Source organism: Neomonachus schauinslandi, chromosome 5 (assembly GCF_002201575.2).
Source record: "Neomonachus schauinslandi chromosome 5, ASM220157v2, whole genome shotgun sequence".
NCBI classification, from domain to species: domain Eukaryota; kingdom Metazoa; phylum Chordata; class Mammalia; order Carnivora; family Phocidae; genus Neomonachus; species Neomonachus schauinslandi.
This window is the reverse complement of record NC_058407.1, coordinates 116,922,630-116,950,014: the sequence shown is the minus strand read 5'-3', so window position 1 is coordinate 116,950,014 and position 27,385 is coordinate 116,922,630. Positions and strand designations below refer to the sequence as shown.

At 36.1% G+C, this 27,385-nt stretch overlaps 1 protein-coding gene across 2 annotated transcripts in view; it reads left to right on the top strand.

The window, feature by feature from the left end:
• SPAG6 (sperm associated antigen 6) overlaps positions 1-27,385 on the top strand; it is a 59,815-nt gene that overhangs the window by 32,175 nt on the left and 255 nt on the right. For both annotated transcript variants that reach the window (XM_021696756.2, XM_021696757.1), the window contains 6 exons: positions 2,665-2,870; positions 3,756-3,929; positions 5,094-5,246; positions 8,124-8,315; positions 17,376-17,492; positions 21,148-21,293. In XM_021696756.2, coding sequence (XP_021552431.1) covers positions 2,665-2,870; positions 3,756-3,929; positions 5,094-5,246; positions 8,124-8,315; positions 17,376-17,492; positions 21,148-21,293 — 988 coding nt within the window. The remainder of the gene's footprint in view (positions 1-2,664; positions 2,871-3,755; positions 3,930-5,093; positions 5,247-8,123; positions 8,316-17,375; positions 17,493-21,147; positions 21,294-27,385) is intronic.

Sequence of the window (27,385 nt, the reverse complement as noted above, 5' to 3'; positions counted from 1 at the left end):
AGTTTGCTTTCTTATTAACATTATAGATTTCAGGAAAAGGAGGATATGGCACTCTAACAGTTATTCAAGGAAAGGATAAAATGCATGGGAATTACAAAGATAGTTGATTTTTTTAAAGAACCTTAGTTTTTATTAATAGTACTTTTATTTTTTATTTTTTTAAAATATTTTATATGATGGAGAAAGAGAGCACAAGCAAGGGGAGCAGCAGAGGGAGATGGAGAAGTAGGCTCCCTGTTGAGCAGGGAGCCTGATGCTGGGCTCAATCCCAGGACCCTAGGATCATGACCTGAACCACCCAGGCTCCCCTATTAATAGTACTTTTAAACAGTTGTAGTTTACTGCACATTCTTACTCCTAGTAAATAGAAATAAAAGTGAGCAAACATAAATAAACTACTCTTTATCCTCTCCCAAAGTAAATGCAGCCTGTTTCAGATCTCACTCAACTTACAATAGGGTTATATCCTGGTAAATCCTTTGTAAACTGAAAATATCCCAAGTTGAAAAGGCATTTGCTACACCTAACCTACCGCACATCACAGCTTAGCCTAGCCTACCTGAAACATGCTCAAAACACATTAGCCTACAGTTGGGCAAAGCCATCTAACACAGAGCCCATTTTATAATAAAGTGCTGAATGTGTCATGGAATTTATTGAATACTGCACTGAAAGTGAAAAATGGAATGGCTGTGTGGGTGCAGCATGGTTGTAAGCGTATTGGTTGTTTAGCCTTGTGATCCTGTGGCTGGCAGAGCTGAGGCTCACCACTGCCCAGCATCACAAGAGTATTGTACTGTGTATGTATCACTAGCCTGGGAAAGGATCCAAATTCAAAATTCAAATTGCAGTTTCTGCTGAATGTATATTGCTTTTGCACGATCATAAAGTTGAAAAATCTTAAGCCAAACCATCCTAAGTTGGGGACTGTCTATGTATATATTCCCGGTGCCCTTAAATATGTACACATAAAGTTGATATTAATAATACAACACCTGTATAATTTGGACTGAACTGAATTAAGTTACTATTATATTATGTTACTATATTATGTTAATTAACATAAAATATGAAAATTATATCTATAAATTACATATAATATCACACTTTATGCTTTCTTTCCATTTCCCTTGGGTGGGGGTGGTAGGAGAGATACAGTAATAACCTGTTTCACCTGCTGGCTTATTGGTCTTAAGGCAATTGCAGCAGAATCCCAGAGAAGCATCTGAGGAATCTGTTATATTGTGACGTTGATATTCCAGTCTATGGCTGTTGTCTTTTTTTTTTTTTAAAAAAAAGGTTAAAAAAAAAAAGACGCAGGAGCTCATCCTCTTACCTGCCTCTTGTTCTTGAGATTACATGTTAACTTCCCTTTGTAGTTCGTATTTCACGTTAGATTTTTTTAATTGCAATATATTTGCTAATCAACGTAGTGTTAATTTGTAGAAGTGTGTCATCTGTACCAGAGTTGAGTGAGTCTGGCACATAATAACCTTTGATTGATACATGTTTAATGAAAGGATGAGTGAACCATTTATATAATACTAGAACTTCTAAGATAATTATAATAATTGAAGGAAAACAAATATTGGACACTATAACCTGTATTTTCTAACATTATTTCCTTCTAGAAAATGTGATATCACCAATCTTTTGAAAAATTAACACTGTATTTTTTTTAATTAAAGACTTTAAGTGATATGCTAAATAGATATCTTAGCTTGACTATTAAGACATAAATTGCCAAGGCACTACAAATCTGGGAAAATGAGAACATAATTTGAAAGGAAGAGGTTCTAGAAATGAGTATATGTGATTTAGTAAGAGAGGCCATGAATACAATGAGGGGAGAATCCATAACTATGTATGGTGTTTTATGCTTCTCAAAAGACATTTTTTACATATATTTTTATGGGTCTGCCTGCTCGTTTCCCATTCTCTATAATTTAAAATGTGTTATTTTTATAGCTGTTTGTCTTGGACACACAAGCAAATCAACATGTATATTCAAAATATTTTATTTCTGATGTGAAATGGTTATGATAAATTTATTCCTTTATCTAAACATTAACATTTACATATAAAATATGTTGATCTGTTGTAGATCTCATTTTATATGTACAATGAAAATGCACCTTTTAATTTCTGAATAAGTTAAAAAAATCTTTTAAAAGTACTATAAGATGAAAGGAATTTAAAAATTGACATTATTGGCACAAGATTCATGTTAATGTTTACTCATGTAAATAGCACAAAATACTGCCTAATTAGTGTGGTTGGTAAATTTTTGGTACTTTAATTTTCTCTGCTATTGTAAACCATGCATAAAATGCTTGCCTATTGAGAAGTGCAGAATTGTCAGAGCTTAAACAGCTGACATCTGCTTACTCTCTTAAAAAAAAAAAAAGAATAACAAGCCATTTCAGCCTAATCTACCTCAAATGTGTTCATGTAAATGGAGGTCCATCTATTGACCTGTATTCTTTTCAGCTCAGGATTGGTCCACATGGTTTATGAAACCAGAAAGGCTGATTTGAAATGCAGATGTCGAGACAGTGAAGTACACCCTCCCCTTTTTTCTTTGCTGTATCTGTCAGGGTGAAAAATGGCTTGCACAAGGGTCAGTCACCCATACTCACTTAATTACTTTTCTTGGACCCACAGAACTGTCACAAGCTGTGGTGGATGCGGGAGCTGTTCCTCTTTTAGTACTCTGTATCCAGGAGCCAGAAATTGCTTTGAAAAGGATTGCTGCTTCGGCCCTCAGTGATATTTCAAAGCATTCTCCGGAGTTAGCACAGACGGTAGTGGACGCAGGAGCTATTGCTCACTTAGCCCAGATGATCCTGAACCCTGATTCTAAATTAAAGGTATTTAAAAATAAAGTTAAAAAAACAAACAAATCAGGCTTCTGATTACCTAAGAAAATAGAAATGTGGGTAGATTAATATTACACATTTAAAAATAATTAGAAAATTTATCGTTGAAAACAGATAGGGTATGTTATGTATTTGGTCTTTTCATATGTGAATCTTATGCTATAAAGATCAGACAGTGGATGGACCTATCTGGTTAAAAGATGTCCAATGCTGAAAACTAGGAGTAGCATCGGTATTAACATTACTCATCAAAATAAGGAATTACATAATACTGAATCTCAGGGTTGGAAAGGATCTAAAGGTCTTCTAGCCCACCACTATTTTATGTAAGTTTCTTATGAAAATTGCCATATTTATCTTAGTCTTTTTATAGCTTTCTAAAATTTGATTTTCAGTTAATAGTTATACTTTCCCATTCTAGTAGTTACATTTTATAAGATTCTAAAATTGTTAATGTTAACTAAGAATGGAAAGTTCTTTGAAATGTTATCAGCATGATGCCAAAAATAAGATGTTACTTCCGCTTGATCATTTTTGTACTACATGTATTATAAATTAACAATGTAAGTATTAATTAAGAAATACTATTCATCCAAAGGTCATATTCTTCGATCATCTGCATAGATAAGAGATTTAAAGAGTCCACAGAAGAATGAAGGCATTTAATTTGGGAATTAGGGAATTTAAGAAATTGAGTGTCTAGGTATAAGACTAGGAATTGACAGTCTCAAGAGTCCTAAATCTAAGGTTCTGTTAGAAAAGTAATTGTTTTTTCCTTTTTATAAAGGAATTTGAGTGTGTATAAAGCTGTTTAAATCAGAACTCTGCAGCAAGCTCTATGTCATGTTTGGTTTTATTTTGGTTTTTGCTTAACAGAATCAGGTTCTTTCAGCTCTTAGTCAGATTGCAAAACATTCTGTGGATCTGGCAGAAATGGTGGTGGAAGCAGAGATTTTTCCAGTCGTACTTACCTGCTTGAAGGACAAAGACGAATACGTGAAGAAAAATGCTTCTACTTTAATTAGAGAGATTGCAAAACATACGCCTGAGGTAAAAAAAAAAAAAAAATTAAGGTTTTAAAATACAGTAATATATAGTTAGTTTTAGGATTTAAACAAAACATCAACTTGTTTACAGGGCGCAAATGCTGTGCCACATGATCTGATTAGCTCAGGGCTTCTCATCCTCAGCACTATGGACATTTTGGAATAGGTAATTGTTTGTCGTGGGGGGCTGTCCTGTACATGGTAGGGTGGATGTTCAGCAGCATCCCTGGCCTCTGCCCACTAGATCCCAGTAGCACCCCAACCCCATCCTGATAAAAATGTCTCCATATATGGCCAGAGGTTTCCCAGGGGGTACAAGTGCCCCTAGCTGAGAACCACTGGATTATATCAATGGAATTTGAGTCTAAAATCTCAGTTTTTAACAATGTCCTGCTTTCCATTTCTAGATGGTGGGGGGCGTGGACTTTTGTCATCCTTGTCATTCTAGGTCAGCTGGGAGTAGTGAGAGACAGCATGCCTCCAGGTCTGAGGAGACCACCAGGCCCACAGCCTAGTATAACTTCTGTACTACTTGAGTTCTCAGATGCTGAAGGAGTAGAGATGAAGCAAATCTGGGTGGATTCTGAAGTTGTATCTTTTTCTGTGTATATTTTGACTAATCAATTTCATTTCACGAAACTTTAAAGTCCTCATTCTTTATGTCATCTAACATCTTCATTTGGTTGAGATTTTTCAAGATTGAAGTGCAATCAGCTAGTAGTCACTGCTAGCAAAGGGGGGATAATTAGGCTAGAATAGTTCAAGTCTGACACTGTCTTTTAGCATTCAGTGATTAATGTGCTTCATGCTCACACGTTGTGATTGGGGGTTTCAGTAGTTAGCTAGTTATGAACTAGCCCTAGGCTTAGTGTCTAGGTGAGGCATTTTGACATCTATTGCAATAAGGATAAAAGTTGTGCTATTGATGCATGAAAAACTGAACCACAGATTGGCTCCTCACGATGAGTATGTCTGCACATTTGAAATAGCAGGATTATTCTACTTATATATTCCTTAATGAATACAACAATCTCACTAAATGGTATTTCAGATTTCACCAGCTGGTTTTTAGGTCCTAAATAAAAAAAATTGGGCAAGGCTAAAGTTAAGATTTAAAGATAATCTCATGCTTCATGGTCACGATGCTCTGACTCTCCTCTCCTCCTAGCTTTCGCAGTTGATCGTTAACGCCGGAGGAGTGGCTGCCGTGATTGATTGTATCGGGTCCTGCAAAGGAAACATAAGACTGCCTGGCATCATGATGCTTGGTTATGTAGCGGCTCATTCTGAGAACCTGGCAATGGCAGTGATCATTTCCAAGGTCTGTGTTTGTTTCGTTTCCTCTAGTTATTGCAGTGAGATGTGCTAACACAGAACCACACGTGAATGCCCTCCCACAGAGTATAAAATAGAACTGACCGGGGTCAAAGAATTACCTCAGAAAATCTTCAGCTTTTTTCCAAGGCTTATTAGTAAGTTTCCCAAAGCAATGCTTGAAGTAAGGTTTACTTTGCAGAAGTTTAAAGTTTTAGCCAGTGTTCAGTATCGACAAACTATCAACACTTCCGAGTTTTAGTATTATCTGTACTTAAATATTAAGTATCTATCTCAAAGGATTGACAACATATTTACAGACATATAAAGCAAACTTTGATTAAAAACAACTGTTTTAGGGGCGCCTGGGTGGCTTAGTTCGTTGAGCGTCTGTCTCTTGGTTTTGGCTTAGGTCATGATCTCGGGGTCCTGGGATCGAGCCCCACGTCGGGCTCTATGCTCAGTGGGTAGTCAGTCTGCTTGGGGATGCTCTCCCTCGCCCTCTGCCACTACCCACCCCCCAACCCCTGCTTGCACAAGCTCTCTCTAAAATAAATAAATAAATAATTTAAAAAAATACAGCTGTTATAAATGACATGCCTGATATTCGTTTTCATTATTCTCTGAGGTCTATACATTACCCCCTTTCCTGTCATTTGGGTAAGAGATGACAAGGCTAGGACATCCCTTCTTTATCTACCTTCTCTCTGTCAGCTTTCATGAACTGATTTCTCTTCTTAGATGGAGGCAATTCAGAGCACACATCAGATAGTAATGTTTTTGTTTCCTTGCTCTAGGGATTTGGCCTTATCTCAAGTAGGTATTAACCCAGCATGGAGTGTAGCCTTGGCATGTAGTAGGTGCTCAAAAAATATTTGTTGAATGAATAAATATTGATCTCCCGAAGAATACTTCAAAGGCTGTATGCTTACAGTGTCTCTGGCAACCCTTTCGGGTGTGGGTTTCTTATCAGCATGGAAAACCTGCTGCTGTGTGCTAAACAGAAGTGGAGGGGGGGTGTTGTTTTTTTCTTTTTTTTATCTCTTGCTAATCCTCAGAATAAAGAGGAACCTCAGATCTTTATTTTCTACCAATTCCTTGATAATTCTGTGCTTCACTCCCATTTATCCTGCGCTTTTCCTTTTGTTCTTCTATTACCAAAGACTATGACAGTGACCAGAGCAGTAGGGCTTTCTGAAGGGTCGCCATGGGGATATTATTGGGATTTTTGATTTGCAGTTCTTTTGTGCATAGTCAGAAAGCTTACACATAGGAAGAAGGATGAAAGAAGCAATTACTTTTGCTTCCTGTATTTCTTCCCCCAACTAACCAGGAGGCGCTCCCCTCCTTTGGTCCTAGGGTTGCCGCTGGCCTCTCCCACCTAGTTTGCCTTTCAGTTAGTGAAGATTGGGGTGGTGGCGGCAGCAGTCCGAGGCATGCGAATGGGCTGCATGACTCTTTCCTTGTCCTATGGGGCACTGTAAGGACCAGAACTCCCATTTACATCACACTTTATAATTCTCAAAGCATATTCATGTTCCTTATATCATTTGATAGTCATAACATTGGAGGCCCATAAGTCAGAATTTGGGGGATGGGGATAAAGGTGTCTTCTCTTCCTCTGCTTCATTCGTGATATATCCCAGAAGTATGGGGTTTCTGGAAGTTGCCTCATTCTGAAGACAGATCTGACCTTTTTTGTATTGGCAGACACACATTTTTAGTTGTAAGAAAGAAGCCAATGAAGAGATATGGCAGGTTTCTTCAGGAAATCGGTCTTACTAATAACTGAATTTTAAGGTGGACAAAAAGAAAATATACATCATCACTTGGCCTTTGCTATGGAGCCTGACCTTGTGGTAATGGCTTTTGTGATACTAAATTTAAGGTGATAATTATTATAGTCTCAAATTCATTAGAAAATTATGCCTATATAGAATCTGGAATTATAATTTGATTTGGTTATTTGAGTCTTCCTTGGGAATATAACCCTATAGTTAATTCTGTTTTGATTACTGAGATAAAATTGAAGCCCCTGTGTAAAATATAAGTACATGATATCTATGTAACAAAAGTAATCATTCTATTTTGACATTTAATCATGTTAAAATGGGCAAAACTATCATTTAAAACTTGGCCAAAATACATGAAAATTATTTACTATTTCAGGAAAGTTTTTAGTGAATCTATTTCATCTAAAAGTTACTTAAATAGGATTCTTGCTCATTCATTTGATTTTGGATCTATAGTGGTTATTTTGTTCTCAGATCTATTATACTTGGTGAAAGGCATTTTTTTTTAAAGGATTCTAACTTTTTAAATAAAGGACAATAAAAGGGCGCCTGGGTGGCTCAGATGGTTAAGCGTCTGCCTTCGGCTCAGGTCAGGATCTCAGGGTCCTGGGATCGAGTCCTGCATCGGGCTTCCTGCTCCTGGGGAGCCTGCTTCTCCCTCTGCCTCTCTCTCTCTCTGTCTCTCATGAATAGATAAATAAAATCTTTAAAAAAAAAATTAAAAAATAAAGGACAATAAAAGGTTTTAAAATCCTGAACACTTTTATTTTGTCACATTGGAATCTGGTTTTGCCTATAATATACTAGTCTGGGGCATCTGTTGTTTGGTTAAATGCCTCTCTATTTGGGGAGTAAATGCTAGCAGAGATATTCTTAGTTTAGTTGGATTGTTACAGATAATTAAGGTAAATTAGTTCTAGTCATTTTATTGACTTGAAAAATGACAGCCCCTGTGATGTGCTCATTTATTGAACTGTTTAGGAAAAAAAGGATCAAGGCCAAAATGATTTCTTCTAATGTTTGAGAGACATGGAAGACTCTTTAATCCTGCTCTAGATTCATAACACTTGCGCTTTTGATCAATGCTGCAGGGTGTGCCCCAGTTGTCAGTCTGCTTGTCAGAAGAACCAGAAGATCATATTAAGGCTGCCGCTGCTTGGGCCTTAGGACAGATTGGGAGACACACTCCAGAGCACGCCCGGGCTGTTGCAGTCACAAACACCTTGCCGGTTCTGCTTTCATTGTACATGTCAACAGAAAGTTCCGAGGATCTTCAAGTAAAAGTAAGTGCTTACTCTTTAACAGTTGTATGAAGATTTGTTAGATTTGACTCATTCTTAAAAATATGTAATTTTAAATGTTTTAATTATCATTATGGATAATATTGATTTTATTATTTGAGAAATAGAAATTTATCAGAAGAACTGAGGTGGCTTTTCTTTGAAAATAGGTTACCCTTATCTCTAACAGTGCTATCTATAGTTTAAAGGAAGTTCTCTATAGGTGCAAAGTGGGTTGTAAAATGAACGTCTGGTTTTTGCATTCTACATTCATGTTGACTTTTCTTATGGAATAGGAATTGAATAATAGGATTTTGAAGGTGGAATTAGAACTTTAGTCCAGTTAATATTAAAAAATTGAGTCCAAAAGAATTTAAGGTGCTTTCGAAAGACATGATGCAACTGGTCAGAGGGTATTCCTGAAGCTATGATTTACCTCTCCTAACTCTGCTCGATCTTTTAATTATATGTTTTGTGTTTGTTCCTTAAAAGAAAAATGTCCATAAATTCACTAAGTTAAACATTTTTAAATCATGTGTTTTTTAAAAAGCAAGGTTTCTTAAAAAAATATTAACTACTAGAATGATTCACAAAACATACATTTAATTAGGATGGGTTGTTTAATAATTTTAGAATTTCAAAGAAAGAAAAAAATGTTTCCCAGCATAACTCCCTTAAGAAAACATGTACCTTTTTTGAAAGCAGTTTTCAGAATTGACTTAGACTGAGGAAAGTACACAGAAAAGATAATAGTAATTCAAAATAAAATTAACAAGAGTAAGTTAAATGACATTTAAATTTAGTTAAAACAATAAATTAACAAATAGGAAAGCACATTTCCTGAAGCGACTTTAGATGGTATAGTAAGGCAGGAAGTTTACTCGAACTATATAGCTGAGGGACTCTGAAAGTATATAGTGAGTCATTTATTGGATTTATAAATCTTATAAAGGTGAATTTATGTTTATTTGGTTATGTTTATGTGTTATTTTTCCACACATTCATTGAGGGAATTTCTAACATTAACATTTTTTCAATTTTTATAAGACTTTCTGGATCAAAGAAATGACTTAGTAGATTTGGGGCTTCCTTACATTTCTCCACAGTGTTGAGTATATTCCTTTGCAATGCTTGGTAGAGAGTACGATTGACAATATGCTAAGGCCTTTCCCTGTTTAACAATTCTGTGATTCTTTGGCTTTCTGGTGAGAAACCACAATTACATTTCTGGTTTTGAGTTGTCCAAGTACAGCTGATTTACATGTGTATAATTTTAGCTTGTACATGCAGTTCACTTTTTGCCTCATATTTCTTTAACCCATTATCATGCTTGCCTTTTTGTCCTCCCTCTTCCCTCTCATTCCCACCCCCGACCTCCTCCTCCTCACTCCTCCTCCCTCCTCTTTCTAGTGGTCCAATGACTATGGTCTCCTCTGCAGGGTCTCTGCAGGTATAAGCTGTGCCCAAAATATAATAGTAATCATGTTCAACTTCTAGGTTATCATGAGGTAAATTATTAATAGTCTTTATCACTTTCAGATTCCTGCATGTAACAACTTTTATTTTCCTTTAAGTTTTGGAAATAAAGGAATATATCAGCTACAGCATGAATAATTAATAGTGGAACCAATAGTAATCGTAGTTTGAGAAACCCTTGCAAATAGTGTCTTAGGTAGCACTAAATACTTTTTATATACTACTAAGTTTACGTAACTTGGTTTTTAATGAATTATTATGCCGTTTTGTCGTATAAATATCATTAGAGTAAAATAAGTTTGAAAACTTCACCTTTTGAAGTAAGATCATTTTTATTGTGTGTAAGTTTAACAAAAGTAGTTTTATTAAAACACTCAGGTTTACTAATAGAAGTTAAGGTTCCTTCTGCCTGTATTTGATAGAATATTTACTTTCAGGAAATACAATGGGTATTAAATTAAAAAGTGGGATCCTTATTAATCATTATCCTGTCAGCAATCCTTCCAAGGCTCTAAGTCCATCCAAATATTTTCATATTGTAGCGACTTATTATTTTTGCTTCTGCAAGCTTTCTTGGATTCTAACATTGGTTGTTTTAAAGGCTTTAGAATGAAAGTCCAAGTCTGTTTGATTTGACATTATCTCAGTAGGGAAAAATGTATCCAAGAGCTTTAGGAACTGTCTAATGGTATTTCTCATTTGTTACTCTGTGGCAGCTTTCAAATTAAAGGCCATGTTGAAGTTCATTTTGTCCCAAAGGCATGTCAGCTTCTGTAAGCACTCTCTAATTGGTTCTGATCCAGGAGAACCAATGAGCAGTCCCTTGGAATTGCTCACATGTTTTCACATAGCTTTATATCTGCTGCACCTTATTAAAAATGGAAAAAAAATCCATCTTTTATCTAATAAGCTCACCTACATATATTTTGAAAATATTCGCACAATTGCATTTTCATATGTTTTGAGTTAGAGGCATCATATTGAAATGGTCCATCTTAGTTTGGCATTTGAGTAAGTTCATTCTATTACCTTAGTTATGAAAGTATTTCTGAGGTTATTTAATTATTGTGTTCTTGTCATCATGGTTGTTTCCCTTCATTTTTTAACAGCTTTATTGAAATATAGTTCATATGCCATACAGCTCGCCCATTTAAAGTGTATAATTCAATGGTTTTAGTATATTCACAGATGCAACCATCACCACAATCTAATTTTAGAACCTTTTCATTCCCCTGTGAGCAGTCACTCCATACCCTCCCTGCCTAGCCCCAGGCAGCCATTAATTTACTTTCTGTCTTTGGAGATTTGCCTCCTCTGGACATTTTATTTAAATGGAATCGTACATTATAAGTGGTCTTTTGTGCCTGGCTTCTTTTCATTTAGCGTAAGTTTCAAGGTTCATCCATGTTGTAGCATGTATCAATATTTTGTTCCTTTTTATTGCCAAATAATATTCCATTGCATCACTATACTACATTTTGTTTCCTCATTCGCCAGTTGATGGACATTTGGGCTGTTTCTACTCTTTTTATTATGATAAATAATGCTGCTATGAACATATTTGTACAGGTTTTTGTGTGGATGTATGTTTTCATTTCTCTTGGGTACAAATCTAGGAGAATTGCTAGATCAAACAATAACTCTTTTTAGTATTTTGAGGAACCACCAAACTGTTTTCCAGTGTGGCTATACCATTTTATATTCCCATTAGCAATGTATGAGGGTTCCAATTTTTCCACATTCTTGTCGACATTTGTTACTACCTTTATTTTTTTTTTATTGTAGCCATTCTAGTAGGTGTGAATTGGCATCTCAATGTGGTTTTGATTTGCATTTCCCTGATGGTTAATGATGTTGAAAAATCTTTTCATGTGCTTATTGGCCATTTGTATATCTTCTTTGGAGAAATGTCTAATCAGACCCTTTGCCCATTTTTAATTTGGGCTATTATATTTTTATCATTGAGTTGTAAGTGTTCTTTATATATTTTGAATACAAATCCTCATCAGATGTATGATTTACAAGTATTTTCTTCCATTCTATGGGTTATCATCACTTTATTAATGGTATTATTTGCAGCAAAAGTCTTTAAAATTTTGAAGGTTCAATTTATTTATTTTTTCTTTTGTTGCTTATACTTTTGGAGCCTTATCTAAAAAGACTTTGCCTAACCCAAGGTCATGAAGATTTATTCTTATGTTCCCCCTTCCTTTTATTTATTTTTTATTTTAATTTTTTGGGGGGAGGGGCAGAGGGAGAGGAAGAGAGAGATAATCTTAAGCAGGCTCCATGCCCATCACAGAGCCCCAGGCAGGGCTCAATCTCACAACCCTGAGATCATGACTTGAGCCAAAATCAATAGTCAGACACTTAACCGATTGAGCTACCCAGGCGCTGCCCCCCTTCCTTTTAATAAGTATAACTCTTTGGGCCAGAATGCTTTCAGAACAAAATTAACTTTTGAATAAGAAACATTATTTATTTTAGGCAATTTTCATTAAAGATCATCCATTAAGGAAAGCAACAATGAATAATTTTTGTTATTTCTTTCATTTTCTGTGAAAAACAATTGAAATGGTATCAAATATTTGCATAGTATTGACAATTTTAGTTTGTTAATTACTATTCTTATGTGTGTTGTTAAGAAATTAAAAAGTAGCGTTGCTAGTTACTGTGGTTTTTACAATAGATTTTATCATTGTGGACAGTCAGTTTTTAGAAATGACAGAAAAATGAATGAATGTAGAACTGTACATGCTATGCTACTTTATAGGAAAACCAGGTTCAAACCCAAGTTGCCCTCAATAGCTCATGACTCCTGGGGCGCCTGGGTGGCTCAGTTGGTTAAGCGACTGCCTTCGGCTCAGGTCGTGATCCTGGAGTCCCTGGATCGAGTCCCGCATCGGGCTCCCTGCTCGGCAGGGAGTCTGCTTCTCCCTCTGACCCTCCTCCCTCTCGTGCTCTCTGTCTCTCATTCTTTCTCTCTCAATAAATAAATAAAATCTTAAAAAAAAAAATAGCTCATGACTCCTTCTCCAACATCATCATCTATTATACATGTCTAAGGATGAACACAAACTACTAAATGCTGTGACAATTAGAAAAATTCATAATCTGTTATTATTTCGAAGGAAAATATTACTTGATTTACTGAAATAGGAGAATAAGAGGGTGTGTTTACTCCATATAAATTCTGTATAATTCACAGTATGAAGTTGTAAGAATGATTTTATTTTGCTCAGTGCCATAAATAACCAAACACAAGGCACATTTTCTAAAGGCTAATAAATTTTAAACCCAACATACGACATGATCTTGTTTGTGAAAATCCTAAGGAATACAGACACATACACATACAAAAATACTAGAACTACTAAGAGTTCAAGGTCACTAGATATATGACCAATATATAAAAATCTATCATATTTTCATAGGCTGGTAATGAACAATTCAAACATGTGGGGCACCTGGCTGGCTTAGTTGGTGGAGCATGCGACTCTTGATCTCAGGGTTGTGAGTTCCAGCCCCATGTTGGGTGTAGAGGTTATAAATAAGTAAACTTTATTTATTTATTTATTTATTTATTTTAAAGATTTTATTTATTTGACAGAGAGAGAGACAGTGAGAGAGGGAACACAAGCAGAGGGAGTGGGAGAGGGAGAAGCAGGCTTCCTGCCGAGCAGGGAGCCCGATGCGGGGCTCAATCCCAGAACCCTGGGATCATGACCTGAGCTGAAGGCAGACGCTTAACGACTGAGCCACCCAGGCACCCCATAAATAAGTAAACTTTAAAAAAACAAATATGAAATTAAGACAAGAGTTTCGTTCACAATAGCATCAAAAAGAATACTTAGGAATAAATTTAATAAGAGAAGTATAGATTTGTACACTGAAAACTACAAAACATTCCTGAAAAAAGTTAAAGAAGGTCTGAATAATTGGAGGGACACTCCATGTTCATGGACTGGAAGATTCAATATTATTAAGATGGCAATGCTTCTTCCCAAATTGATCTATATATTCAATACAATCTCTATCATAATCCCAACTGGCTTCCCTCTCCCACCCCAAACTTGAGAAGCTGATCCTAAAATTCATATAGAAATGCCAAGGACCCAGACTAGCCAAAACAATCTTGTAAAAGGACTTATGCTGCCCAATTTTAAAACTTACTACAAAGCTACAGCTATCAAGATAGTGTGGTACTTGCTTACATAAAGACATATATATCAATGTAATTGAATTTTGAAAATCTGAAATAGACCCTTTTCTGATTTTTCACAAAGGTTCCAAGGCAACTTAATGTGAAAAGGATAGTCTTTTCAGCAAATGGCACTGAGACAATTACTATATTCTCAAACAAAAATATTAATTTGGACCCTTGTCTTATACAATGTACCAGAAGTAGTAGCTAAAAGTGGATCATAGATCTAAATATAAGGGTTAAGACTATAAAACTCCTAGAAGAAAATAGAGAACTCTTTGAAACTTTGGATTAGGCATTAATTTCTTAGAAATGACACCTAAAGCTCAAGTGATAAATGAAAACATTCATAAGTTGGGTTTCATCAAATTTAAAACCTGGTATGCTTTAAAAGATACCATTAAGAAAACCAAAAGACAAGCCACAGATTTGAAAAAATTATTTGCAAATAATATATTCAAGAAAGGCTTATATTCGGGCGCCTGGGTGGCTCAGATGGTTAAGCATCTGCCTTCGGCTCAGGTCATGATCTCAGGGTCCTGGGATCGAGTCCCGCATCGGGCTCCCTGCTCCTTGGGAGCCTGCTTCTCCCTCTGCCTCTCTCTCTCTCTCTCTGTCATGAATAAATAAATAAAATCTTTAAAAAAAAAAGGTTTATATTCAAAATATATAAAGAGCTCCTACAACTCAATAATATGAAGACAAATAACCCAATTAAACAATGGGTAAAAGATTTGAATAAGCATTTCACCAACAAATGATCCATCAGTACATGAAAAAATGTTCAACATCATTAGTCACTAGAGAAATGCAAATCAAAACCATAATGAGATACTACTACATCACACCACAAGAATGGCTACAATTAATAAGACAGATAATAACAAGTGTTGATTATCATATGGAGAATCATGAACCTTCTTACATTACTGGTCGATATGTAAAATGTTGCAGTCATGTTGAAAAACAGTTTGGCAGTTTCTCAAAATAGTAAACATAAATTTACCATCATCACCCAACAGCTTCACTCTGAGATATCTTCCCAAGAGAAATGAAAATAGAGGCGCCTGGGTGGCTCAGTCGTTAAGCGGCTGCCTTCAGCTCAGGTCATGATCCCAGGGTCCTGGGATAGAGCCCCGCATCAGGCTCCCTGCTCAGTGGGGAGTCTGCTTCTCCCTCTCCCACTCCCCGTGCTTGTGTTCCCTCTCTCTCTGTGTCTCTCTCTGTCAAATAAATAAATAAAATCTTAAAAAAAAAAATGAAACCATTTGTCTATATAAAGACTTGTATATGAATCTCCATAGCAGCATTATTCATAATTACCCAAAGTGGAAACAACCCAAATGTCTATCAACTGGTGAATGGATAAACAATATGTGATAAATCTGTATAATACTATTTGACAATGAAAGGTATGAAGCACTGATACATGCTATAATATGGATGAACCCCCAAAACATTATACTTAGTGAAAGAAGCCAGACTCAAAAGTTCACATATTATATGATTCCACCTACATGAATTGTCCAGAAAAGTAAAATTTATAGAGACAGAAAATAGGTTGGCAGTTGCCCAGTGCTGGTGGGGGAGTGACTACAAATGGAATGAGGTTCCTTGCTGGAATGATGAAGATGTTCTAGAATTAGGTTGTGGTGATGGTTGCATAACTCTGTAAATTTACTAAAAATCCATTGAATTGTGCACTTAAAATGTGTGACTTTATGGTATGTAAATTATATCTCAATAAGGCTGTTAAAAAATCTTAAGCCCAGAAATTGACAAGTAAATAAAATCTTAACTAATATACTAATATTTCTTTCATGTTGGGAAATATAGCTGATTATTAATCATGACATACATTCCTATCTAGCAGTACATGTAGTCATAAATCAAGTGTATTTCTTGACAAAGGATAGTAAAACTCAGTGAATTTGTAGGATCATTAGACCCTTTTTAGAGTTCTTAATTAATAACTTGACAGTACATCACCATGGCACAGTGGATGTGATCTGTGCTATATAATTAGTAGACCTTATCACCAATAGCAGTTAAGTTAAATTTGCTGACCTGCTAAGGTCACCATGATCCTAAGATGGCTCACAAAGATATAACTAGGTATGTTGGGGTTTGAGAGTTTAATTCTAATTTAGGTTATACTATTGTGGAAGAAAGTTGGGCTGCATTTCTTACATTCCTTATTTTGTTTCATTTAGTTTATGAAACAATGTTTGAGGACAAATGTGTCAAGAGATGACAGGTCATACAGGACTGCTTAGTCTGGGCCTCTGGAAAACCATGAAATTAACAGAGCCTTTACTAATAGCATAAATGTGATGAAAGTTTTTCCTGAATCCATTTGGCAATTGTAAAATTCATGATGTGAAAATCAAAATGCTCCTTGGGAAAAACAAAACAAAACATCAAAATGCTCCTTGACATTTTAAAAGCACTAGACCAGGTTGGCTAAGGCCTGAGAGAGAATCAAAGAATCTGAGAGATCAGAGGAAAGGATGCACCGACGCATAAAACTACATACAAGCAAGTGTGGAATTCCAGTGGAAAACAGCTGTAGACAAACCCAACTGCGGAGCCTTCCAAAGTGAAGAGGGCAGGCTTGAAGACAAGGAAACAGAGTCACAACGAGCTGTGTCCTGAGAGCTGGCTGCAGTGATGCGCTACAGTCACATCAGGACCCTTCTTTGGTCACACCCGGTGTCACTGTGAAGTACAGAGTGCTGGGGAGAATGGGGAAGGTGTCTGTCGTTTTGCTTGTGGGTGATAGGCTCCCTGTTGCTGAGGGGAGCTTTCCTATACAGTCAAGTAGATCCTCTCTGTTTTGCTTTACCTGTGAATGGGGCAGTTTCTCCCCACGAGCTACAGGAGTGTATCTGCAAATGTTCACTGAATAATGCACACAGTAGAATCTTCCTGACTATATACTATAAGCCACAAAACTTTTTAGAGAACACAGAATGTTTGATAATGACTTTGTACTACAAACTATTTTCTGTTTGTTGACTGGAAGGAGTAGGACATGTTGGTTATCTCACAGTTTATAAAATTTATACTAATAAAATATAATACATATTAATTTACAGTCTATAGCTTTATGCTTTTTAATTTTACTTTCCTCATGGGTGATTTTAAGACGTCAGTAATACACTGTATGTTCTAAAATTTAACATGAAGACAACTGGCAGGGTATTCTATGATAAAACCAATGCCAGATAAGAAGTTTTTCTGACAACTATCTCCAACAATGAAATAACTGCAGGTTAGACCTGGACATTCATTTCATTTTCAAATCCTAGGAACATGAGGCATGAATTTTGGTCAAGCTTTGATTACTACTTTGGTCTATATTTTGCTTTCTCTTTCAATAGAGTAAAAAAGCTATAAAGAATATCCTACAAAAATGCACCTATTTACCAGCCCTTGAGCCATTTCTGTATGATGCACCTCCCAATATTCTGAAGCATGTTGTTGGACAGTTCAGTAAGGTAAGAAATGCTCTCTTTTCTGGAAGTAGGGGAAGAAAATTTAAATGATTTGTTAACTTTTTTCTGTTGGGTCAATGTCTTCTGAAAGATGGGTGCAGGCATTTACTTCTTAGCTCTCACTGCCTATAGTGACAGGAAGGGTAACATAGGTTAATAAAATTAACATAAATTAATAAAATTCACATATAAATGATTCACACTTCCTTCTTCTTCACATTTTCTTTACAGCCTCTGTACTGTCTTTTTCAGTGTTCTTGGGGAGTAAATAGTATGCCAACATATAAACACCTCATAATACAGATAATTTATATTGATAAGTAATTTAGTAATTATCCTGGTGTCTGTTAGTCTCACTCACCTGGGAACACTGCAAAGATCTGATAAAGAAAAATAAAAAGGTCTCTGAGCCATTTATGACACAGTCCATGTACTTTTGGAGATGCTTTCAGACACTCATTTGGAGTTTATTGACTTATTTTATGAACAGTTTTAACAAATATAGCCATCATATTTCTTAGATCATTGCAGATTAAAAGTAGTAAGGTAGAAAGGTCAAGCTGCTGGATGTGCACTTAGCCAGCGGGACCCACTATTGATAGCAAAGGCTGAGAAAGAACAACTGTATCCCCATAGCCATTGATGGCCAGGGGGGCAACCCTAAATATAAAGAACTGGTTACATTGTGCTCAGGAGATTTGATTTAAGAAAATGGGGTCTTTGGAAGTAGCATCCCATAGTGTGAGCTCAGGCTCTGGAATTAGCATGCCTGGATCTCCTATTTACCAGCTGTAATATCTTTAGCAAAGTCTTGATGTCTCTAAACCTTAGTATGATTACCCATAAAATAGGGGTAATAAGAGTTCCCATTTTATAAGGTCACTGTAAAGATTAAATGAGATATTATATGTAAAGGGTTTAGCTTAATCCCAGGCACATATTAAGCATTCAAACCCCCCTCCCCACTGAAAAACCCAAAATGTTGTTTTTAAGAAATAAAACATAGAAGAGGTAAGGTTAATTTTTAAAAATTAATAAAAATGGGGAGGGCAAATTCATGTGAATAGTTAGGTATAATGCTATATAAAGGAGGTATTACCATTTGTATACTATATTTCTATAAACAATGAACAAAAACTACATATTGTTACAACTTTTAAACGAGGCCCCACAGCTAATAGGTCTAGTTTCAGGTACTCATCTGAAAGATAATACTATCTACTAACAGCCTTCTGTTCTCTGTCTTCCATGATCTCCAATAGGCTGACCCTCAAGCACCATAGTCACTGGATAGCAGAAGGTTTTACATTGCTGAGGCTGCCTCAGGATATAGTTCTAGGTATCAAACACTTAGATTCTGTCTTCGCCTTCTAGGAAAATAATCAAACCTTTTTTTTCCCCCCTTCGGGTACTAGGTAAGAAACTGAGCAGTCAATTTGATCAACTAAAAGCGCGAGGGAGTAAGTTGATGAGTGGCTCATCTAAGTGTCATCAGCTCTTGAAAATGAGTAGCTGACATTATTTCTGAAAGTTTTAATTTATGGTCTAATCTTTTAGGCTACTGAGTGAGGTATTCTAGTTTATTGAACTTACTGTGAAAATGAACACTAACCTGAACTGAGTTCAAAATAAGTCATGAGAGGAAACCAGTGGGATTTGTGGACGTTAGGCAGCCAAGATAAAATACAGTACCACATATGATATACTCTTACAAATGTGCCTTTGTGAATATTTGCTTCAGGCAGAATTTTGTGTTTTCTTAATCTAAGGATACCAGAAAGCAAGGCAGAAGGTAAAAAGACATTAGTTTAGTGTGGCTGGGGTCAGAGATAGGAGGTAATGAAAACTCTCCAGGCCAAACAATGTATTTATATATTTAGAACAGATATAGCTATAGGCTTATTTCACTTTTTAGAAATACATACTAGGGTCATCTTTTTTTTTTTTTTTTTTAGAGCGAGAACACAAGTGTGTGTGTGAGCTTAGGGGGGCAAGGAGGGGCAGAGGGAGAGAGAGAATCTTAACCAGGCTCCACGCTGAGAATGGAGCCCTACGGAGGGCTCGATCTCACAACCCTGAGATCATGACCTGAGCTGAAATCAAGAGTGGGACACTTAACTGACTGAGCCACCCAGGCGCCCCACTAGTGTCATCTTTTATTGTCCAGTGGATGTGTATAATCATTCTAGTAGCAAGATCCTTTTGAAAGTTTAAGTATTTGCTAAGTGCCTACACGTACCCAATACTCTGTTAAACATTGGGGGATAGATAAAAAAAAAACAAAACGAGACAAAGTTCTTCAAGGAACTTTATAATCTAGCTGAGAGACCAGACAAAACAATTCAAAAACACTTCAATGTGCTAGATTTCATGATAAACTTTTTTTTTTTTAACTTAAGAAGGAATAAGTGAATGCAGTCTGAGGTATTCAGAGAGGCCTTCAATGCAGAAAGTACAAGGGAATAAAGCTGGTCTTTGAAGAAAGAGAAGGAATGGAGGGGGAAAGAAAGGGTGTTTCTGTCAGAGAGTATAGTAGCAATGACCAAAGAAGGGAGCAGGGATTCCCATAATGCAAACCCGCCCCCTCTCCAGGACCTTTCTTGTCTGGTCAGTCATTGTTGTCTTGCCTAATTTATTTCTTCATCTTCACTGGCTCTTTCCCCTCAACACACAAACATCCACTGTCAAATCCAGTGACTTTTTAAAAGTTCTCATTGGTTGCTTCTTAAAATCTTCTCTTAGATTTGTTGATTCCTTACTTTTCTGATTTGTCTTGCCTTTTTAACATCTCCTCAATTTCCTTTCTCTGCTTACTCCTTAGTATGTCCATTCATTTGTTAAACATTTATTGAGCATCTGTTAGGCATCGGGTACTAGAGAAATGAATGAAAAAAATGAATGAATGAATATATAATTTCTGTCTTCAATGACATTTATGTGTGACAGACATAGAAGCAGATAGTTAAAATATTATGTGGCAAGTACACTGACAGTTGTTCAACAGAATGCTACGAGAGAAGAAAAGTTATCTACCTCATCCCGGGATAAGAGGGTAGATAGGAATGTCCCAGAGAAAGTTTCTTAAAGGAGGGGATGCCTGAGCTGAATCTTAAGAGATGAGCAAGAGCCGAACAAATGTGGGGAGAAGCGTGGAGGGTGGAAGGGCATTCTGGGAAGAGGAAACAGCATCGGCAAAGGCAAGAAATGGCCCAACATGCACCTGTCGAGCTTACTGAAATGAAATTAAGGGTAGATATTGGTAGGGAAGGAAGCTGGAGAGGTATTTAGGACCTGAGTCACAAAAGGCCCTCTGTGCCTGCTGAAGGATCTTGCCTTTAATTTTGTGGGTAGTGGAGAGACCCTGAATGGGTGTAAGCAAAGGAGGGACACTGCTTTATTTTACATATACAAGTGGATCCCCATTACCTTTGCTCATGTTCAAGGCCCTTTACTCCATCCCCACAACATAAAAAGCTAATACATATCTACAAACACTACATTTTACTTCTAATCATTAGCAAGTTTAGGCTCATTCTACTACAGATATATTGCACATAAATTCTCCTTTACAGTTTCTCAGATAGATTATTTCTTTTCACTAATAATAATCCCACTTGGAAAAACAAAGCTGACATTTTTATGTGCTTGACTTTTCAAGGTACTGCCGCATGACAGCAAAGCTCGACGACTTTTTGTAACAAGTGGTGGACTTAAAAAGGTTCAAGAGATAAAAGCAGAGCCTGGCTCTCTCCTTCAAGAATACATCAACAGTATTAACAACTGTTACCCAGAGGAAATAGTAAGGTGGGAAAAATGGACTTTGAATAGCTCAAAATTAATAATGTAGTTTTTCTGTTTTCAGATCTAGATTTTATATTCATTGTGTCAAAATGTGGTCTTGAAATACTACATAAGACCAATGTACACATTTACTTCTCTCATGGATCTCTTTTTCCCCTCAAATTTAATAATATTCTGATTGACACACACCTCTCCAAATCGCAAACTGGAATGTCATCTGAGACATATCTATACTAATCCAACACATGCTTTACCAAAGAGTACCTGAATACAGAGTGCAAGTTAAATTAGCAATCTTTAATGTGACCCTGATTTAGAAGGGGCCTGTAGATTCTGATTTTCATAGTTCCCTGCATATTATTTTTCTGCCTTAAGCTCACATTTATATCAAGAGGAGTATTACAAATAGAAAAGAGATGTTGAGAGGCAAAAAGAAAGTTACTATCTATATTTGAAAGAAATGTTTGTGATATGCAGGTGCCTCAGTAATGTAGTAGGAAGTTCTTTTCAAGATTAATTTTTTTAATAAGGTTGATTTACAGAGCATTAAGCTTAAGCCTCAGTCCTTGTAAGGCTAAAGAAGAACTACACCACTAAACCCAAAATAAATAAAAGGAAAGTTACCAAGAAAAGATAGAATGATTTAAACAACTGAATCTTGAAAAACACCAGTAAAACATTCAGAATTAAAGGCCGTATTTATCCGTATTTGTCTAATTCTACATTCATTTCTTATTTTCCCTAGTTAATGTTAGAGAATATATATTACAATGTTTAAACCTTATGTTATAATTTACATATGTTATATAAATGCTTCTTCCTATTTAATATCAGTGGTTTTTAATGTATATGGTAACACTCATTGTAAAAGCACAAAACTAATTTTCTGTTCATATATATTCTTCCAGCAAATTCTTTCTAGAGGTAGAGTTCATATACTTTTGTGAGGTTCATGAGTACTGCTTGACCAAAAGAGTTCCAATAAGTTAGTTTTAAAAATATTAATATATAAAAATATATCTAAGGGGTAGTATATCATAAATGTATATCTACTATATATAATATACAGAAAAAATAATATACAAAAAAGCTTATGTAAAATAGGTGTGAAACCACTAAATGAAAAAAAATATGAAAATCTTTTATCAGGAAAAGAAAATAAAGTTAATTTGCATATATTCATCCCTTCAGGGAGAATGCTCTTTTATGTAAGTTTAAAATAGCTTTCAATGTAATTTTCTAACATAAACAAAATTACAGGAAAAAAACTAAAAAAGCGGAAGGGCTCAAAATGGAATGACCTATTAGAATTAACCAGCAATAATGTACTTTCTTGAACAGAAGTCTTCTTTCTACTCCTTTCTAGAATTATTTTACAGAGTACTAGGGGAAAATGGAAACTCTGTCATATTATAATTTAATCTGGTGCTTTGTCAAAATACTGTTGTATAATTTTAACCTCACATTCTGTGATCTGGGATTACATTTTTTTTTATTTTATTATGTTATGTTAGTCACCATACATTACATCATTAGTTTTTGATGTAGTTTTCCATAATTCATTGTTTGCATATAATACCCAATGGTCCATTCAATATGTGCCGTCTTTAATACCCATCACCAGGCTAACCCATCCCCCCACCCCCCGCCCCTCTAGAACCCTCAGTTTGTTTCTCAGAGTCCATAGTCTCTCATGGTTCGTCTCCCCCTCTGATTTCCCCCCCCTTCATTTTTCCCTTCCTACTATCTTCTTCTGTTTTTTTAACATATAATGTATTATTTATTTCAGAGGTACAGGTCTGTGATTCAACAGGCTTACACAATTCACAGCGCTCACCATAGCACATACCCTCCCCAGTGTCTATCACCCAGCCACCCCATCCCTCCCACCCCCCACCACTCCAGCAACCCTCAGTTTGTTTCCTGAGATTAAGAATTCCTCATATCAGTGAGATCATATGATACATGTCTTTCTCTGATTGACTTATTTCGCTCAGCATAATATCCTCCAGTTCCAACCATGTCGTTGCAAATGGCAAGATCTCATTCCTTTTGATGGCTGCATAATATTCCATTGTATATATATACACCACATCTTCTTTACCCATTCATCTGTCGACGGACATCTTGGCTCTTTCCATAGTTTGGCTATTATGGACATTGCTGCTATAAACACTGGGGTGCACATACCCCTTCGGATCCCTACATTTGTATCTTTGGGGTAAATACCCAGTAGTGCAATTGCTGGATCGTATGGTAGCTCTATTTTCAACTTTTTGAGGAACCTCCATACTGTTTTCCAGAGTGGCTGCACCAGCTTGCATTCCCACCAACAGTGTAGGAGGGTTCCCCTTTCTCTGCATCCCCACCAACATCTGTCATTTCTCGACTTGTTAATTTTAGCCATTCTGACTGGTGTGAGGTGATATCTCATTGAGGTTTTGATTTGGATTTCCCTGATGCCGAGAGATGTTGAGCACTTTTTCATGTGTCTGTTGGCCATTTGGATGTCTTCTTTGGAAAAATGTCTGTTCATGTCTTCTGCCCATTTCTTGATTGGATTCTTTGTTCTTTGGGTGTCGAGTTTGATAAGTTCTTTATAGATTTTGGATACTAGCCCTTTATCTGATATGTCATTTGCAAATATCTTCTCCCATTCTGTCCGTTGTCTTTTGGTTTTGTTGACTGTTTCTTTTGCTATGCAAAAGCTTTTTATCTTGATGAAGTCCCAATAGTTCATTTTTGCCCTTGCTTCCCTTGCCTTTGGCGATGTTTCTAGGAAGAAGTTGCTGCAGCTGAGGTCGAAGAGGTTGCTGCCTGTGTTCTCCTTTAGGATGTTGATGGACTCCTGTCTCACATTTAGGTCTTTCAACCATTTTGAGTCTATTTTTGTGTGTGGTATGAGGAAATGGTCCAGTTTCATTCTTCTGCATGTGGCTGTCCAATTTTCCCAACACCATTTGTTGAAGAGACTGTCTTTTTTCCATTGGACATTCTTTCCTGCTTTGTCAAAGATGAGTTGACCATAGAGTTGAGGGTCCATTTCTGGGCTCTCTATTCTGTTCCTTTGATCGCTGTGTCTGTTTTTGTGCCAGTACCATACTGTCTTGATGATGACAGCTTTGTAATAGAGCTTGTAGTCCGGAATTGTGATGCCGCCAGCTTTGCTTTTCTTTTTCAGCATTCCTCTGACTATTCAGGGTCTTTTCTGGTTCCATACAAATTTTAGGATTATTTGTTCCATTTCTTTGAAAAAAGTGGATGGTATTTTGATAGGGATTGCATTAAATGTGTAGATTGCTCTAGGTAGCATTGACATCTTCACAATATTTGTTCTTCCAATCCATGAGCATGGAACGTTTTTCCATTTCTTTGTGTCTTCCTCAATTTCTTTCATGAGTGGGCGCCTGGGTGGCTCAGTTGTTAAGCGTCTGCCTTCGGCTCAGGTCATGATCCCAGGGTCCTGGGATCGAGTCCCACATCGGGCTCCCTGCTCAGCGGGAAGCCTGCTTCTCCCTCTCCCACTCCCCCTGCTTGTGTTCCTGCTCTTGCTATGTCTCTCTCTGTCAAATAAATAAATAAAAAATCTTTTAAAAAAAATTTCTTTCATGAGTATTTTGTAGTTTTCTGAGTACAGATTCTTTGCCTCTTTGGTTAGATTTATTCCTAGGTATCTTATGGTTTTGGGTGCAGTTGTAAATGGGATCGACTCTTTAATTTCTTTCTTCTGTCTTGTTGTTGGTGTATAGGAATGCCACTGATTTCTGTGCATTGATTTTATATCCTGCCACTTTACTGAATTCCTGTATGAGTTCTAGCAGTTTTGGGGTGGAGTCTTTTGGGTTTTCCATATAAAGTATCATATCATCTGCAAAGAGTGAGAGTTTGACTTCATTTTAAAAATTGGCTAATTATCTTGAAGAATTCTGATTAGCTGACTTTTCATGGTTCTTATGTTTTTAAAAGCATTAGGTTCTATAGAACTTAGAGGTGTTTTGTAGAAATCTTTGAAACATTGTCTATGAAAATGGACAAATATAAGCTCAAAATGGTTTTATTTTTGTAATCATATAATTCTCAAGAATCACTTGGTGACTTTTAGAACTAATTATTCTTTATAAGACAGATTATCAGTGGATACATTCTTTCAGCTGTTATTAGCCTAAACATTTATTTCATATTGCCTTGCAGTTTTAGTAATCTTTAAAGATCTCTAATAAAGGTGGCTGGTGTGCTGAGCAGAAAGGGGCTTAGGCCTAGATGTTAGAAGGCCTGAGTTCTAATCTTGACCCATTCCACAGCCAGGAATATTTCTGGAACTCCTCTGTCTTCTGGATCTCTGCCTAGACTAGACTACATTGTAATCAATATAAAAATTATTAATGAGTTATTTCATTTTTTATGCTAAGTTTTTGAAATCTGGTAGGTATTTTATCACCTCTAGTTCATCTCAATTCAGATGCTGAATTTTATTAGAAATACTTATCTGTATTTGGAGTATATGAAGTTTACAGTTGAAAAGATAGATTCACAAGTTGTTTCAAAGACACCTAAAAGTTTCACCTAGGGGCACCTGGGTGGCTCAGTGGGTTAAGCTCCTGACTCTTGATTTTGGCTCAAGTCATAATCTCAAGGTCGTCAGATCGAGCCCCACATGGGGTGGGCATGGGCCTGCTTAAAATTCTCTCTCTCCTTCTTCCTCTGCCCCTCCCCCCACTCACGCACGTGCTCTCAATCTCTTGAAAAAAGTTTCACCTAAAATATCTGAACTGAATATCAGTTTTTACATTTTTATTACAATTAAATAAAAAAATTCAGTTCTTTAGTCACACTAGCCATATTTCTAATGCTCAATAGTCACATGTAACAGCACAATTTTTTAAGTTTTGGTTTTTCTAAATCTACTTCTTACCATTTATATAAAAGGTACCTATCTTGTATCTGACCCATTTATCAGGCCTAGGAATGTGAGGCCTGTTTTAAAATTTGTGGCAAACTCACAGAGAGAAACAGTTGTGACTTCCTCAGTGTAAGAGTACTTCAGAGAGACCCACTGTTGAAGGACAGTTTTTTGAAGGGTAGGATGCCTTTAGACGAGAAACATTCTTTAGGGTAAATTTTGTATGTCTCTGTTTAACTATGACCGCCTATAAATACTCCATTTATAAATACTCTATTTACTCTACTCTAACAGAAAATACTGTTCTGTTTTGTTCACCTCCACTTGACAGATTGTGGGAGAAATTAGTATAATATAAGTTGTGAGTTTTTAAGTCAAGCATCTGAGAATAGGTAAAGATAACTAACAAGGACAAAGCAAATCTCAAACATTAGATTTTATCTGGAGAGAATACCTTAGGAAGTTTAATTATTTTGAGTGTTTTGGAAAATTTTAAATTACATTGACTTTTTATCTGTTTATTATATTCTAGGATGCATGCCAAATTTTATTTGACATACTTTTATGTGCATATAAATTCTTTTCATAGATATGAAGCATTCCATAATGCATTAATCAATATATTTAATACTTTTATACTATTTTATAAGACATTCAGTTTATAAATATAAATTTTTCGTACTACAGATGCCCCAAATCAATGAAAATGACTAATTTCCTAAGTTTGTATGATGGGATATTTGTAAACCATTTATTAAATAGTTCTTTAATGTGAATTATACTCCCAGAAATTTTTGTTTTTATTGGTGACCAGATCTGATTAAGACATACAGTGAGAATAATCTGTAAGGCAATCAGAATGCAGTCATTGATTAGTAATGTCTACTTTATGAAAAAACCAATTAGCTATGATCACTAAAGAAACACCAGTCATTTAACATAATAAAAACAGTCTCTGTAATAAAATACTAGCCCTGGATCCAAGTATCTTGCTTTGAAAATACCCCTTCTGTGCCACTGCATTAATAGCCCTTCAATGTTTTGCTATTTATCTAGCACAGTCTTGTGAGTTGGTGTTCTCTTCCTTGATAGTCTCTAACTCTATGCACAAAGCATTACTGGAGCATAAGTATTTCGAGTATATTTGAGGTTTCACTGATAGAATTAATTTAGATAAATACCTTATATTGATTGC